The following is a 15,788-nucleotide window of genomic DNA, read 5'->3' as shown; positions in this document are numbered from 1 at the left end:
AAGCAGGTTTGATTCCCCACTCCTCCACTTGCAGCTGCTGGAATGGCCTTGGGCCAGCCATAGCTCTCTTATCTGGGAGAACCAGGTTTGATTCCCCACTCCTCCATTTGCAGCTGCTGGAATGGTCTTGGGTCAGCCATAGCTCTCTTATCTGGGAGAACCAGGTTTGATTCCCCACTCCTCCACTTGCAGCTGCTGGAATGGCCTTGGGCCAGCCATAGCTCTCTTATCTGGGAGAACTAGGTTTGATTCCCCACTCCTTCATTTGCAGCAGCTGGAATGGCCTTGGGTCAGCCAGAGCTATCGCAGTTGTCCTTGATAGGGAAGCTTCTGTCAGAGCTCTCTCAGCCCCACCCACCTCTGCTATGTGTGTGGGGGAAAGGTAAAGGAGATTGTGACCGCTCTGATATTCAGAGAAAAGGGTGGGATATAAATCCAATATTTTCTTCTTCTTCTTCTTCTTTTGGAAGCCATTAGGCAGAGCTCTAGAGATGGACTTAGTGGCCAGTACTACTTGAAGGGGCGTCCCTCCATATGCCCATGCGCAGAATTATATTCTCCACAGCTTATTTGCAAACCAAGGTGCCAACTTTCCTCTCATGTAGCTCCCAGCAACACCATCAGTCGACCCAGCAACGTCAGCCAGACCATCTCAAGTTCTTACTCCTGCACATCCGCTAATGCCGGGGTGTCAAACCTCTGGCCTGTGGGCCAGATCAGTCCCCCCGGCGGGCTCCTATCAGGCCCGCAAGCGAGTCTGCTTCCTTCTCCCTCTCTCTTGCTTCTTTCTGTGACACAGTTTGCTCTGCCAGGATTTCTCAATCGCGCAGGAGCTACGGAGCAAAGCCTCTATTTTCTCCATTGGCTGAGGCTCCTCTCTCGGGGAAGAAGGGGTGGGGGTGGACAGTTTGCTTTGATACTGACCGCAACATTGCAAGACTGCTAATACTTCAAGCATGTTCTACTTCACTTTGTGTTTGTCTGTGTCCTTTAGAAAGTTTGTATCTCTGCTACCTGGCATTACATTTTATGACATACATGGCGCGGTCTGAAAAAGACTCATTTGTGTCAGATCAGGCCCTCATAACAATTGAGTTCGACGCCCCTGCTCTAATGAGATTTATGCCATCACATGCCAGCAATGACCCTCTACGGTGGACAAACAGCCCAATCCCTTCAACAAAGAAGAAATGGACGCCAGACATTAGAAACCACAACATTAAAAAAGAAAAACCCACGGGGGGGGGGGGGGAATACTTTCACATTCCAGGATATTCAGTTGCTGACCTAAGAATTTTGCCAAGGAATTTTCAAAGGGAGATTAGAAAGAGACACTGCTGAATTGCCACTGATAATGAGGCTCAAGAGCAGGTACCCTCCTGGACTGAATCAAGACCTAGGTCTCCTTTCTCATTATCAATGCAGATTTCTCCATGCCCACTGCCCCTCTGCATATCATAGCTAATCCAATCACACTTGCTATTGCCACTCGCCTGCTGTTGTCATTTACCTACTAATGAAACCTCTCCACTCGCCAAGACATAAGGACAGATGGACTCGCATGCTAGCTGTATCTGGAGACGTGAGAAGTGGAGGAGGAGGAGGAAGACTGCAGATTTATACCCCGCCCTTCTCTCTGAATCAGAGACTCAGAGTGGCTTACAATCTCCTATATCTTCTTCCCCCACAACAGACACCCTGCGAGGTGGGTGGGGCTGAGAGGGCTCTAGAAGAAGAAGACGACGACTGCAGATTTATACCCCGCCCTTCTCTCTGAATCAGAGACTCAGAGTGGCTCACAATCTCCTATATCTTCTTCCCCCACAACAGACATCCTGCAAGGTGGGTGGGGCTGAGAAGGCTCTAGAAGAAGAAGAAGACTGCAGATTTATACCCCGCCCTTCTCTCTGAATCAGAGACTCAGAGTGGCTCACAATCTCCTATATCTTCTTCCCCCACAACAGACATCCTGCGAGGTGGGTGGGGCTGAGAAGGCTCTAGAAGAAGAAGAAGACTGCAGATTTATACCCCGCCCTTCTCTCTGAATCAGAGACTCAGAGTGGCTTACAATCTCCTATACCTTCTTCCCCCACAACAGCCACCCTGCGAGGTGGGTGGGGCTGAGAGGTCTCTCCCAGCAGCTGCCCTTTCAAGGACAACTCTTGCAAAAGCCATGGCTGACCCAAAGCCGTTCCAGCAGCTGCGAGTAGAGGAGTGGGGACTCAAACCCGGTTCCCCCAGATAAGAGTCCGCGCACTTCACCGCCACACCAAGCCGGCTCTCCTGCCACAAATTTTGTTAGTCTTTAAGCTTCCTCCAATTCCTGTCGGTAGCGAATCATCTTAACCTAGAAATCAGGAGGCTGGAGAGAGGCTATAATCTCCTTCACAGGCGACTCTCCCTGTGCAGCATCTGGCCCTCCATTACAGCAGCTACAAGACAAAAGCTCTACAAAGCTGCAGCCTCTCGTACGGAACCCAGGGTCCCACTGCGAGGGCTTCTTTCAGAACAGGGGCTTCTAATCCTCTTGGGTTGAAGCGGAAGATGCGGTCAGACGGTCAGGTAAAGAGCCCTGCAGGGAAATCCAAATGAGATACTGGATCAAGGAAAAATGCACTAGTCCGCCTATACCCAAGTCAGTCATTTCCAGTTTCAAAACAATCACCTTCTGGGGAGCTCTCCTGCAGTTTGAGGGTGGGGCTGTGGCTCAGTGGTAGAGCATCTGCTTGGTGTGCAGAAGGTTCCAGGTTCAATCCCCGGCATCTCCAGTTGAAAAGGACCATGCAGGAGGTGATGGGAAAGACCTCAGCCTGAGACCCTGGAGAGCTAAGGAGGGGGGCTGTGGCTCAGTGGTAGAGCATCTGCTTGGTGTGCAGAAGGTCCCAGGTTCAATCCCCGGCATCTCCAGTTGAAAAGGACCATGCAGGAGGTGATGGGAAAGACCTCAGCCTGAGACCCTGGAGAGCTAAGGAGGGGGGCTGTGGCTCAGTGGTAGAGCATCTGCTTGGTGTGCAGAAGGTCCCAGGTTCAATCCCCGGCATCTCCAGTTGAAAAGGACCATGCAGGAGGTGATGGGAAAGACCTCAGCCTGAGACCCTGGAGAGCTAAGGAGGGGGGCTGTGGCTCAGTGGTAGAGCATCTGCTTGGTGTGCAGAAGGTCCCAGGTTCAATCCCCGGCATCTCCAGTTGAAAAGGACCATGCAGGAGGTGATGGGAAAGACCTCAGCCTGAGACCCTGGAGAGCTAAGGAGGGGGGCTGTGGCTCAGTGGTAGAGCATCTGCTTGGTGTGCAGAAGGTCCCAGGTTCAATCCCTGGCATCTCCAGTTGAAAAGGACCATGCAGGAGGTGATGGGAAAGACCTCAGCCTGAGACCCTGGAGAGCTAAGGAGGGGGGCTGTGGCTCAGTGGTAGAGCATCTGCTTGGTGTGCAGAAGGTCCCAGGTTCAATCCCCGGCATCTCCAGTTGAAAAGGACCATGCAGGAGGTGATGGGAAAGACCTCAGCCTGAGACCCTGGAGAGCTAAGGAGGGGGGCTGTGGCTCAGTGGTAGAGCATCTGCTTGGTGTGCAGAAGGTCCCAGGTTCAATCCCCGGCATCTCCAGTTGAAAAGGACCATGCAGGAGGTGATGGGAAAGACCTCAGCCTGAGACCCTGGAGAGCTAAGGAGGGGGGCTGTGGCTCAGTGGTAGAGCATCTGCTTGGTGTGCAGAAGGTCCCAGGTTCAATCCCCGGCATCTCCAGTTGAAAAGCACCATGCAGGAGGTGATGGGAAAGACCTCAGCCTGAGACCCTGGAGAGCTAAGGAGGGGGGCTGTGGCTCAGTGGTAGAGCATCTGCTTGGTGTGCAGAAGGTCCCAGGTTCAATCCCTGGCATCTCCAGTTGAAAAGGACCATGCAGGAGGTGATGGGAAAGACCTCAGCCTGAGACCCTGGAGAGCCATGAAGTGGGGCTGTGACTCAGTGGCAGAGCATCGGCTTGACACACAGAAGGTCCCCGGTTCAATCCCCAGCATCTCCAGTTAAAAGGACCAGGCAGGAGGGGATGTAAAAGACCTCAGCCTGAGATCCTGGAGAGCTAAGGAGGGGGGGCTGTGGCTCAGTGGTAGAGTGTCTGCTCGGGATTCAGAAGGTCCCAGGTCCAATCCCCAGCATCTCCAGTTAAAAGGACCAGGCAGGAGGTGATGGGAAAGACCTCAGCCTGAGACCCTGGCGAGTTAGGGAGGGGGGCTGTGGCTCAGTGGCAGAGCATCTGCTTGACGCACAGAAGGTCCCCGGTTCAATCCCTGGCATCTCCAGTTAAACGGACCAGGCAGTGGGTGATGGGAAAGACCTCACAGCCTGAGATCCTGGAAAGCCATTGCCAGTGCACATAGACTGACCTTAACAGATCGGTGGTCCGATTCAGTGTAAGGTACCTGCATATTGTATAACGCCTCTTCACGGGAAGAATCATCGAGTTGGAAGGGACCTCCAGAGTAATCTAGTCCAACCCCAAGTGCAGTGCAAAATTCACAGACACCTCCCGCCAAGTTCACAGGATCAGCACTGCTGTCAAATGGCCATCTAGCCTCTGTTGGAAAACCTCCAAGGAAGGAGAGCCCACCACCTCCTGAAGAAGCCTGTTCCACTGAGGAACCGCTCTCACAGTCAGGAAGTTCTTATTAATGTTGAGCTGGAAGCTCTTTTGATTTAATTTCAACCCACTGGTTCTGGTCCTAGCTTCTGGGGCCACAGAAAACAAATCCACACCAACCTCTATATGACAGCCCTTCAAGTACTTGAAGATGGTGATCCTATCACCTCTCGGCCGCCTCCTCTCCAGGATAAACATGCCCAACCTCCTTCAGCCTTTCCTCATAGGACTTGGTCTCCAGACCCCTCTATATGACAGCCCTTCAAGGACTTGAAGATGGTGATCCTATCACCTCTCAGCCGCTCCTCTCCAGGCTAAACATCCCCAGCTCCTTCAAACTTTCCCCATAGGACTTGGTCTCCAGACCCCTCTGTATGACAGCCCTTCATGTACTTGAAGATGGTGATCCTATCACCTCTCAGCCGCCCCCTCTCCAGGCTAAACATGCCCAGCTCCTTCAACCCTTCCTCTTAGGACTTGGTCTTCAGACCCCTCTGTATGACAGCCCTTCAAGGACTTGAAGATGGTGATCCTATCACCTCTCAGCTGTCTCCTCTCCAGGCTAAACATCCCCAGCTCCTTCAACCTTTCCTCATAGGACTTGGTCTCCAGACCCCTCACCATCTTCGTCGCCCTCCTCTGGACCCGTTCCTTCTTAAAATGTGGTGCCCAAAACTGAACACAATACTCCAGGTGAGGTCTTACCAGAGCAGAGTAAAGCGACACCATCTCTTCACGTGATCTGGACGCTATACTTCTGTTGATACAGCCCAAAACTGCATTTGCCTTTTTTGCCGCCGCATCACACTGCTGACTCATGTTCAGCGTACGGTCCACTGAGACCCCTAAATCCTTTTCGCACAGACTACTGTTAAGACAAGCCTCCTCCATCCTATAACCACGCATTGGATTTTTCCTACCTAAACGAAGAACCTGACATTTCTCCCTGTTAAAATTCATTCTATGGGGTTTTAGCCCCGTATTCAAGCCTGCCAAGAGCCCAAGCGGTCAAAGCCAGTGGCTGGGGATGGCCGGAGAGGGACCAGCCTGGCAGAGGTGTCTGCTGACAAGGATCAAGCGGTGCCACACCCCACCCCAGAGCCTGCAAGGGAGACCTCCCCACAGGCATTCCATTGCAAACCTGGGCTCACAGCCCCCCCAGGATCAGCTCTAGCTCTGAACATACGAAGCTGCCTTCTACTGAATCAGACCCTCAGTCCATCAAAGTCAGTATTTGGTGTAGTGGTAAAGTGCGCAGACTCTTATCTGGGAGAACCGGGTTTGATTCCCCACTCCTCCGCTTGCAGCTCCTGGAATGGCCTTGGGTCAGCCATAGCTCTCTTGCCTGGGAGATCCGGGTTCGATTCCCCACTCCTCCACTTGCACCTGCTGGCGTGGCCTTGGGTCAGCCATAGCTCTCGCAGGAGTTGTCCTTGAAAGGGCAGCTGCTGCAAAAGCCCTCTCAGCCCCACCCACCTCACAGGGTGTCTGTTGTGGGGGAGGAAGATAATGGAGATCGTGAGCCACTCTGAGAGTCAAAGTGAATGGCAGGGTAGAAATCCAATTGAGAGAGCCAGTTTGGTGTCGTGGTTAAGTGCGCGGACTCTTATCTGGGAGAACCGGGTTTGATTCCCCACTCCTCCACTTGCAGCTGCTGGAATGGCCTTGGGTCAGCCATAGCTCTGGCAGAGGTTGTCCTTGAAAGGGCAGCTGCTGGGAGAGCCCTCTCCAGCCCCACCCACCTCACAGGGTGTCTGTTGTGGGGGAGGAAGGTAAAGGAGATTGTGAGCCGCTCTGAGACTCTTCGGAGTGGAGGGCGGGATATAAATCCAATATCTTCTTCTTCTTCTTCTATTTGCCTGGACTCTTTTTAGTTGGAGATGCCGGGGATTGAACCTGGGACTTTCTGCTTACCAAGCAGATGCTCTACCGCCGTCCCACTCCACAGGAATGGTGGAGTCAGAAAGCACAGGCTAAAACAGCACAAAAGAGGCAAAGTTCCAGACCATTTGCAAACCCATCCCCCTGCTGTGGGTCTAGAACAGGGGCAGGGAACATTGGCTCTCCAGATGTTTTTTTGCTTAAAACTCCCATCAGCCCCAGCCATTGGCCATGCTGGCTGGGGCTGATGGGAGTTGTAGGCCAAAAACATCTGGAGAGCCACTGTTGCCTACCCCTGGTCTAGAACAGCACTGTGTGAAGGATACGTCCTTGCAAGATCCTGGCTAGACCACAGCTCAGCATCCAGCATCCCCATTCCAGTGCAACTGGCCCCAATTCACTCCCAGCCTGCTCCACCTGGGAGGAGGAGGAGGTCAACTGATGGGATAGTGGGAGCTTCAAGAGCCACAGTTTGGCCACCCCTGGACAATACTGACTTCAGGGGACCAATGGTCTGATTTGGCATAAGGCAAGTTCACGAGGACGGAACCAGTTTTGCTTCAAGCAATCCCTGACTCCCCCAAGTAGCTCCCAGACTAGCAGAACAGTTACAGTGCAATCCTAAGAGCACTTTCCTGGGAGTAAGCCCTATTGAATAGACCTTAGTAGAATTCAGAGTAGACCTGTTTAGGACTGCTCTCTCAGTTCTTATGAGATTCTTATACTTTTCTCACTACCCCCTCCCGCCCCTCAAAAAAAAAAAAAAAGGTTTGCAACTCAGCTTTTTGTTACAAGCACCCTGAAGCTTCTAGTTCTGCAGGCATCTCTCTGCAATGCACCTTGGCACAGTATGGTCTGGATTACGTGGATTATTCCTGCGAAGGCTCACATCTGGAGAATCCTGCCCAGGATGGGCGGGGGGTGAACTTGATGACCTTCTGGCTATTTCCAGATCTCCGTTTTCATTTACATAACCCTTGGGGAAGCGCAAAGCCACCCTCTGCCAAGCTGTCAAGAGATGCCAATCACATTTCCCACGTTTCCTGCGGCCAGTCCCTCCTTGCCAGAAGAAGAGAGAGAGAAGGGAGAAGGGGAAGGAGAAGAAGACGACTGCAGATTTATACCCCGCCCTTCTCTCTGACTCAGAGCGGCTTCCAATCTCCTATATCTTCTCCACCCCCACAACAGGCACCCTGTGAGGTGGGTGGGGATGAGAGAGCTCTCCCAGCAGCTGCCCTTTCAAGGACAGCTCTGCCAGAGTTCCGGCTGACCCAAGGCCAGTCCAGCAGGTGCAAGTGGAGGAGTGGGGAATCAAACCCATTTCTCCCAGATAAGAGTCCACGCACTTCACCACTACACCAAACTGACCCAAGGCCATTCCAGCAGCTGCAAGCGGAGGAGTGGGGAATCAAACCCGGATCTCCCAGATAAGAGTCCGCACACTTCACCACTATACCAAACTGGCTCTCCAGTTTGAGGGGCTTCAGTTTGAAGCCACCAAGGCCCTTGTGGCAGGCAGAGCCCAGCTTCCGATCGCCAATTAAAGTTGCCCATCTTAATAAAAACCCTCGCCCCGAAAACAGAATTCCACCAGCACTGCTGGCACCTTGCAGGTATGAGGGTACAACCGACTCCACGCCTGGCTCTCCCTTTGCACTCTTCCTGCAGACACCCCCTGGCAACACCAGGGACGCCTCTCAAACCACCCGCAACACACGCGCTTCCTGACCCCCCAAATACCGCATTTGCACTAAACTCCGCGCCTCCCAATTCAGGACACACCGCCTCTATTCCCCCCCCCCACCGCACACCTGCCAAGTTTAAAAGTACCGTATTATACGCCGCTCCAACCCCCCCCCCCGCCCACGACGCGGAGGTACCGTATTACACCCACAAAGCGCACGCCGACCTCCAAAAGGCGCCCACCCCCGCCAGCATTTAGGTGGTACCGTATTTCCCTCCCCGTCATTCCGCATCACCCCTTTGCCCACTACCGTATTCCCCCCTCTGAAGCGCCCCCTTGCCCACTACCGTATTCCCCCCTCTGAAGAGCCCCCAATACCTGCATTACCGTATTCCCCCCTCTGAAGCGCCCCCCAATACCTGCATTACCGTATTCCCCCCTCTGAAGAGCCCCCAATACCTGCATTACCGTATTCCCCCCTCTGAAGAGCCCCCAATACCTGCATTACCGTATTCCCCCCTCTGAAGAGCCCCCAATACCTGCATTACCGTATTCCCCCCTCTGAAGCGCCCCCCAATACCTGCATTACCGTATTGCCCCCTCTGGAGCGCCCACAGCCCCCTCATGAGATTCTCCCCCTCAATCCATGCCAGGCCGGATACAGTTTGAATCCCTTCAGGATCTCCTTGGCCCGCTCCTCATGGTCCGCCATGGTCCCGCTCGGCGCCCCCCAGCCCAAGCGGGGCTGGCTCGCAGGGCCTGAGCGAGGGCGGGGGCAGACAGAGAGCGCGCCCGCCGCTATCCTGCTCGCCCAACCTTGGTTGGGGACCCGAGGTGGGGACCTCCGAAGCTGCCAGCCAATCCGCGCGCGCCCGCCAAAGCCGCCAGCCAATCCGCGCGCGCCGCTCCCGCATCCCGCCACGTGACGGGCAGCCGCTCGAACCAACCGCCGCTCGAGACGGCCGCACCCAGCTGGTCGTTAAGGAAGGGACACCCCCCCACACCCTAACAGCAACGCCGGGCGGTGGCGGACGGGTGTCGCCGCGGGACAATCCCCGCCGACAGGAGGGGGCTTGGGGTTGCGATGGCGGTCGCCGGCCACCGGGGACGCTGTCGAGCAAGGGCGCCGGCGGCGGAGAGCGGCCCCTGGCGGGCAGAGGGGGAAGTATCAGGCGGGCGGGGCGACGCGGAGCGCGCAAACCTCGACACGCGGTCGTATTCACACGTTACGCCCGCGGATGCGAGGACCCGGTTATCTCTTTCAAAAAAAATATTTTGTTAATTATTTTGTTTTGTTATTTCGTTTTATTTTATTGATGATTATTATTATTATTATTATTATTATTATTATTATTATTATTATTATTATTATTATTTATTGATTATTGTATTCTAACAAATATCTGTAATCTTTCATTGAAATCTGCCTCCATTCCTGAGGACTGGAAGGTAGCAAATGTCACCCCCATCTTTAAAAAGGGTTCCAGAGGAGATCCGGGTAACTACAGGCCAGTCAGTCTGACTTCAATACCGGGAAAGTTGGTAGAAACCATTATCAAGGACAGAATGAGTAGGCACATTGATGAACACGGGTTATTGAGGAAGACCCAGCATGGGTTCTGCAAGGGAAGATCTTGCCTCACTAACCTGTTGCATTTCTTTGAGGGGGTGAACAAACATGTGGACAAAGGAGACCCGATAGATGTTGTTTACCTTGACTTCCAGAAAGCTTTTGATAAAGTTCCTCATCAAAGGCTCCTTAGAAAGCTTGAGAGTCATGGAGTAAAAGGACAGGTCCTCTTGTGGATCAAAAACTGGCTGAGTAATAGGAAGCAGAGAGTGAGTATAAATGGGCAGTCTCCACAGTGGAGGACGGTAAGCAGTGGGGTGCCGCGGGATCGGTACTGGGTCCCATGCTCTTTAACTTGATCATAAATGATTTAGAGTTGGGAGTGAGCAGTGAAGTGGCCAAGTTTGCGGATGACACTAAATTGTTCAGGGTGGTGAGAACCAGAGAGGATTGTGAGGCACTCCAAAGGGATCTGTTGAGGCTGGGTGAGTGGGCGTCAACGTGGCAGATGCGGTTCAATGTGGCCAAGTGCAAAGTAATGCACATTGGGGCCAAGAATCCCAGCTACAAATACAAGTTGATGGGGTGTGAACTGGCAGAGACTGACCAAGAGAGAGATCTTGGGGTCGTGGTAGATAACTCACTGAAAGTGTCAAGACAGTGTGTGTTTGCAATAAAAAAGGCCAATGCCATGCTGGGAATTATTAGGAAGGGAATTGAAAACAAATCAGCCAGTATCATAATGCCCCTGTATAAATAGATGGTGCGGTCTCATTTGGAGTACTGTGTGCAGTTCTGGTCGCCGCACCTCAAAAAGGATATTATAGCATTGGAGAAAGTCCAGAGAAGGGCAACTAGAATGATTAAAGGGCTGGAGCACTTTCCCTATGAAGAAAGGTTGAAACGCTTGGGACTCTTTAGCTTGCCTTGGAGAAACGTCGACTGCGGGGTGACATGATAGAGGTTTACAAGATAATGCATGGGATGGAGAAAGTAGAGAAAGAAGTACTTTTCTCCCTTTCTCACAATACAAGAACTCGTGGGCATTCGATGAAATTGCTGAGCAGACAGGTTAAAACGGATAAAAGGAAGTACTTCTTCACCCAAAGGGTGATTAACACGTAAAACTTCCCATCTCATTCCATGAAATCCTGGTGTAGTATTCCAGATGTTTAATGTCTGTCCACAAATGTAAACATCTGGAGTACTACACCAGGATTTCATGGAATGAGATGGGAAGTTTTACCATAGGATGAAAAGGAGGACTTTTGGTGCTAATGCTTCCTTTTCTTTTAAGGACTAAAAGTTATGGTTGTTTTGGAATTTATGACGCTGGAATTTGTGTATGAGTGTGGTTATTTTTGTTGACCTTGTATAATTTAATAATAGAAGCTGGTTTTCACGGTGGGTTATGTACCTTTGATTTTTTGTCCTTTTGCCGTGTTACTCTCTCTGTGTTTGTTTGTTAGTTTATATTTAGACATATCCCGCCCTTCCCACCGAAGTGGCTCAGGGCAGCTTACAACATTATAATTCACATAGATTCAGCTTAAAAACATTTACATAATAAAGTTAAAACCATAATTAATAAGACATAAAAATAAGAATAAAAACCAGCGGTCTGTAGATGCATTTCTAGTTCCATCCAGAAGATGTTCTCAATGTCATTTTTAGTTCCATCCAGAAGATATTCTCAATGTCAGTTAGTTGTTATAGGCCTGCCGGAAGAGGACTGTCTTACAGGCCCTGCGGAACTGCCCTAGGTCCCGCAGGGCCCGTACCTCTTCCGACAGCTGGTTCCACCAGTAAGGCGCCATTACCGAGAAGGCCCGATCCCTGGTGGATTTCAGGCGGGCCTCCTTCGGCCCGGGGATTACTAACAGGTTTTGTGAACCCGATCGTAGTACTCTCTGGGGAACGTGTGGGGAGAGACGGTCCCTAAGGTAGGCAGGTCCTAGGCCATATAGGGCTTTAAAGGTAATGACCAACACCTTGTACTGGACTCGGAATGTTATTGGCAGCCAGTGCAGATCCCGAAGCCCCGACCGAATGTGCTCCCATCTTGGGAGCCTTAATAGCAGCCGGGCAGCGGCATTCTGCACTAACTGCAATTTCCGGGTCCGGCACAAGGGTAGCCCCATGTAGAGGGCATTACAGTAGTCCAACCTCGAGGTGACCGTAGCATGAATCACTGTTGCTAGGTCGTCGCGTTCCAGGAAGGGGGCCAACTGCTTCGCCTGCCTAAGATGAAAGAATGCGGACTTGGCAGTGGCTGCTATCTGAACCTCGATTGTCAGTGAAGGCTCCAATAGTACCCCCCAAACTTTTGACCCTGCTCGCCGCTATCAACGGCGTGCCGTCAAAAACTGGCAGGGGGATTTCCCTTCCCGGGCCACAACGACCCAGGCAAAGGACCTCTGTCTTCGCCGGGTTCAGCTTCAGCCCGCTCAGCCTAAGCCACCTAGCCACTGCCTGTAACACCCCGGTCCAGATTTTCTGGGGCGCAGGCAGGCCGGCCGTCCATGAGCAGATAGAGCTGGGTGTCATCAGCATACTGATGACAACCCAGCCCATACCTTCGGGCAATCTGGGCAAGGGGGGCGCATATAGATGTTGAATAACATCGGGGAAAGTACCCGCCCGCTTGAGGCACTCTGCAATCGAGCGTGTGTCTCTGGGACAGCTCTTCCCCAATCGCCACCCTTTGTCCCCGACCGTCAAGGAAAGAAGAAAGCCATTGCAAGGCCAGCCCCTGAATCCCCGCGTCGGCAAGGTGGCACGCCAGAAGCCGATGGTCGACCGTATCGAACGCTGCCGATAGGTCTAACAACATCAGCACCGCCGAGCCGCCTTGATCCAGATGCTGCTGAAGGTCATCCACCAGGGCGACCAGCACCGCCTCTGTCCCATGGCCCGGGCGGGAAGCCAGACTGGCAGGAGTCAAGGACAGAAGCGTCCTCCAGGAAACTCTGTAGCTGCAACGCCACTCGCCCTCTCAATAAGTTTACCCAAAAAGGGCAAATTCGAGACCGGCCGATAGTGTGCCAATTCGGCCGGATCTAACATTGTTTTTTTCAAGAGGGGACGGACCACCGCCTCTTTAAGCGCTGATGGAAAATGCCCCTCCAATAGGGATCTATTTATGATATCCCGTATAGGATACCTTAGCTCCCTCTGGCAGGTCTTAATAAGCCAGGAGGGGCACGGGTCCAATTTACTAGTTGTTGGGCGTGCAGATAGGAGGATCCTGTCAACTTCTTCCAGGCTGAGCGCACCGAAGCCGTCCAGAACACGATCCGAAGACAGGCACGGAGCCTCAGGTTCGCTAACTGTGTCTAATATGGCAGGGAAGTCGGAATGGAGCGATGTGATTTTATCCGCAAAGAAGTTCGCAAAAGCCTCACAGCCAATTTCCAATTCATTAGAATTTGGTCTGCCCTGTGGCAGTGTTGTAAGAGTCCGAATTGTATTGAACAGTTGTGCCGGGCGCGAAGTTGCGGACGCAATCTCCGCCGCAAAGTATTTTTTCTTTGCGGCCTTGACTGCCATCTCATAGGACTTCATAAACTCTCTATAAGATGTTCGAATCGCTTCGTCTCGAGTACACCGCCATTGCCTCTCTAGTCGTCTGAGTCCCCGTTTCAGATGACGCAACTCCTGGTTATACCAAGGTGTCGGCCTTGAACGAGGGCGCAGAGGACGTCTAGGTGCGATCTCATCGATGGCCCCGGCAAGCCTATCGTTCCAAGACTCCACCAGGTCATCGAGGGAATCGCCAGGGGGCCAGGGATCCCGCAGAGCTGTCAGGAATCGTTCTGGGTCCATCAGGCTCCGCGGGCGAGCTAAAATAAGCTCGCCGCCCAAACGGGCTTGGGGTGGGACGTCCACACGAGCCTTGAGGGCATAGTGATCCGACCATGGCACTGCTATAGAAGCAAGATCGTTCACTAGAACTCCCGTCGCGAAGATCAAGTCTAACATGTGGCCCGCCTGGTGAGTGGGTGTCGTAACTACTTGGGAGAGTCCTAACTACTTGGGAGAGAGTGTTGTATAGCCTCCAGGTGGGGCCTGGGGAATCTCCCACTTTTACTACTGATCTCCAGCTGGCAGAGATCAGCTCGCTCCCCTGGAGAAAATGCATTCTGTATTTATATTTAGTATTTCATACTGCCAACAATACGTGCATAGGGTTGCCAAGTCCAATTTAAGAAATATCTGGGGACTTTGGGGGTGGAGCCAGGAGACTTTGGGGGTGGAGCCAGGAGTCATTGGGGGCGGAGCCAGGTGCACAGGTGTGACAAGCATAACTGAACTCCAATGGGAGTTCTGGCCCTCACATTGAAAGGGACGGCACACCTTTTCAATTCCTTCCTTCCATAGGAAATAATGAAGGATAGGGGCACCTTCTTTTGAGGCTCATAGAATTAGACCCCCTGCTCCAATCTTTTTGAGACTTGGCGGATATTTTGGGGAGAGGCACTAGATGCTATACTGAAAATTTGGTGCATCTACCCCAAAAGACAGGGCCCCCCCAGAGCCCCAGATACCCGCGGGTCAATTCTCCATGATTTTCTATGGGAATAAATCTCCATAGGGAGTAATAGAGTTCCCAGCAGACATTTCCCTCCCCTCCCCCCGCTTTCTGATTACCCTGAAGCGGGGGGAGGGCCTCCAAACCAGGGGATCCCCTGCCCCCACCTGGGGATTGGCAACCCTACTTCCTGAGCTAAGACAAAATTGTGTGAGCTGGAGGCTAAATATCTGTGAGCTAGCTCACACTAATTCAGCTTAGAGGGAACACTGGATAGGACCCAAAGCAATGGTTTCAAATTACAAGCAGAAAGGTACTGGCTGGATATTAGGAAAAAATTTTTAGTCAGAGTAGTTCAGAGGTGGAACCTAGGATTGCCAATCCCCAGGTGGGGGCAGGGGATCCCCCGGTTTGGAGACCCTCCCCCCGCTTCAGGGTCATCAGAAAGCGGGGGGAGGGGAGGGAAATGTCTGCTGGGAACTCTTATTATTCCCATAGAAAATCATGGAGAATTGATCCATGGATATCTGGGGCTCTTGGGGGGCTGTCTTTTGGGGTAGAGGCACCAAATTTTCAGTATAGCATCTAGTGCCTCTCCCCAAAATACCCTCCAAGTTTCAGAAAGATTGGACCAGGGGGTCCAATTCTATGAGCCCCCAAAGAAGGTGCCCCATCCTTCATTATTTCCTATGGAAGAAAGGAATTGAAAAGGTGTGCCGTCCCTTTAAATGTGATGGCCAGAACTCCCTTTGGAATTCAATGATGCTTGTCATAGCCTTGATCTTGGCTCCACCCCTAATGTCTCCTGGCTCCACCCCCAAAGTCTCCTGGCTCCACCCCCAAAGACCTCAGATATTTCTTAAATTGGACTTGGCAACCCTAGTGGAACCAGCTGCCTAGGAAGGTGGTGAGCTCCCATTAATTGGCAGTCTTCAAAATGTGGCTGGGTGATTATTTGTTGGAGATGCTTTAGGCTGATCCTGCATGGAGCAGGGGGGTTGGACTAGAATCTAGTCCTGGGCAGGGGTTGCCAAACTGTGTCTCAGGAGCCGCATGTGGCTCTTTCACCAGTATTGTGTGGCTCTCAAAGGCCCCACCACCTCGTCTGCGGGCTTGGAGAAGGCATTTCTCTCTTTAAATCACTTCTCCAAGCTAAGCCAGTCAGCAGCCTGAAAAATGCATTTAAAGTTAAAATAGCTTTATTTCCACCTCTCCTTCCTGCCTTGCGGCTCTCAAACATCTGACGTTCTTGTCTTGTGGCTCTCCCAACATCTGACATTTATTCTATGTGGCTCTTACGTTAAGCAAGTTTGGTAGGGTTGCCAATCCCCAGGTGGGGACAGGGGATCCCCCAATGTGGAGGCCCTCTCTCTGCTTCAGGGTCATCAGAAAGGGGGGGCAAGAAATATCTGCTGGGCACTTCATTATTCCCTATGGAGACTGATTCCCATAGGGTATAATGAAAAATCAATCTGCGGGTATCCAGGG

General features: G+C 52.3%; 1 protein-coding gene across 1 annotated transcript in view; it reads right to left on the bottom strand.

Annotated features, from left to right (window-relative positions):
• The window catches only part of PDE6D (phosphodiesterase 6D), a 67,022-nt gene extending 57,993 nt beyond the window's left edge, over positions 1–9,029 (bottom strand). Inside the window, exon 1 of the mRNA XM_060242829.1 lies at positions 8,862–9,029. Within this exon, the coding sequence (XP_060098812.1) occupies positions 8,862–8,911 (50 nt within the window). The 5' untranslated portion in view covers positions 8,912–9,029. The remainder of the gene's footprint in view (positions 1–8,861) is intronic.
• Between the last annotated feature and the right edge of the window lie 6,759 nt (positions 9,030–15,788).

The sequence above is a fragment of the Heteronotia binoei genome, chromosome 6, assembly GCF_032191835.1.
Source record: "Heteronotia binoei isolate CCM8104 ecotype False Entrance Well chromosome 6, APGP_CSIRO_Hbin_v1, whole genome shotgun sequence".
Classification (NCBI taxonomy): domain Eukaryota; kingdom Metazoa; phylum Chordata; class Lepidosauria; order Squamata; family Gekkonidae; genus Heteronotia; species Heteronotia binoei.
The sequence above is the reverse complement of the archived record's forward strand: the minus strand, read 5'-3'. Positions and strand labels throughout refer to the sequence as shown.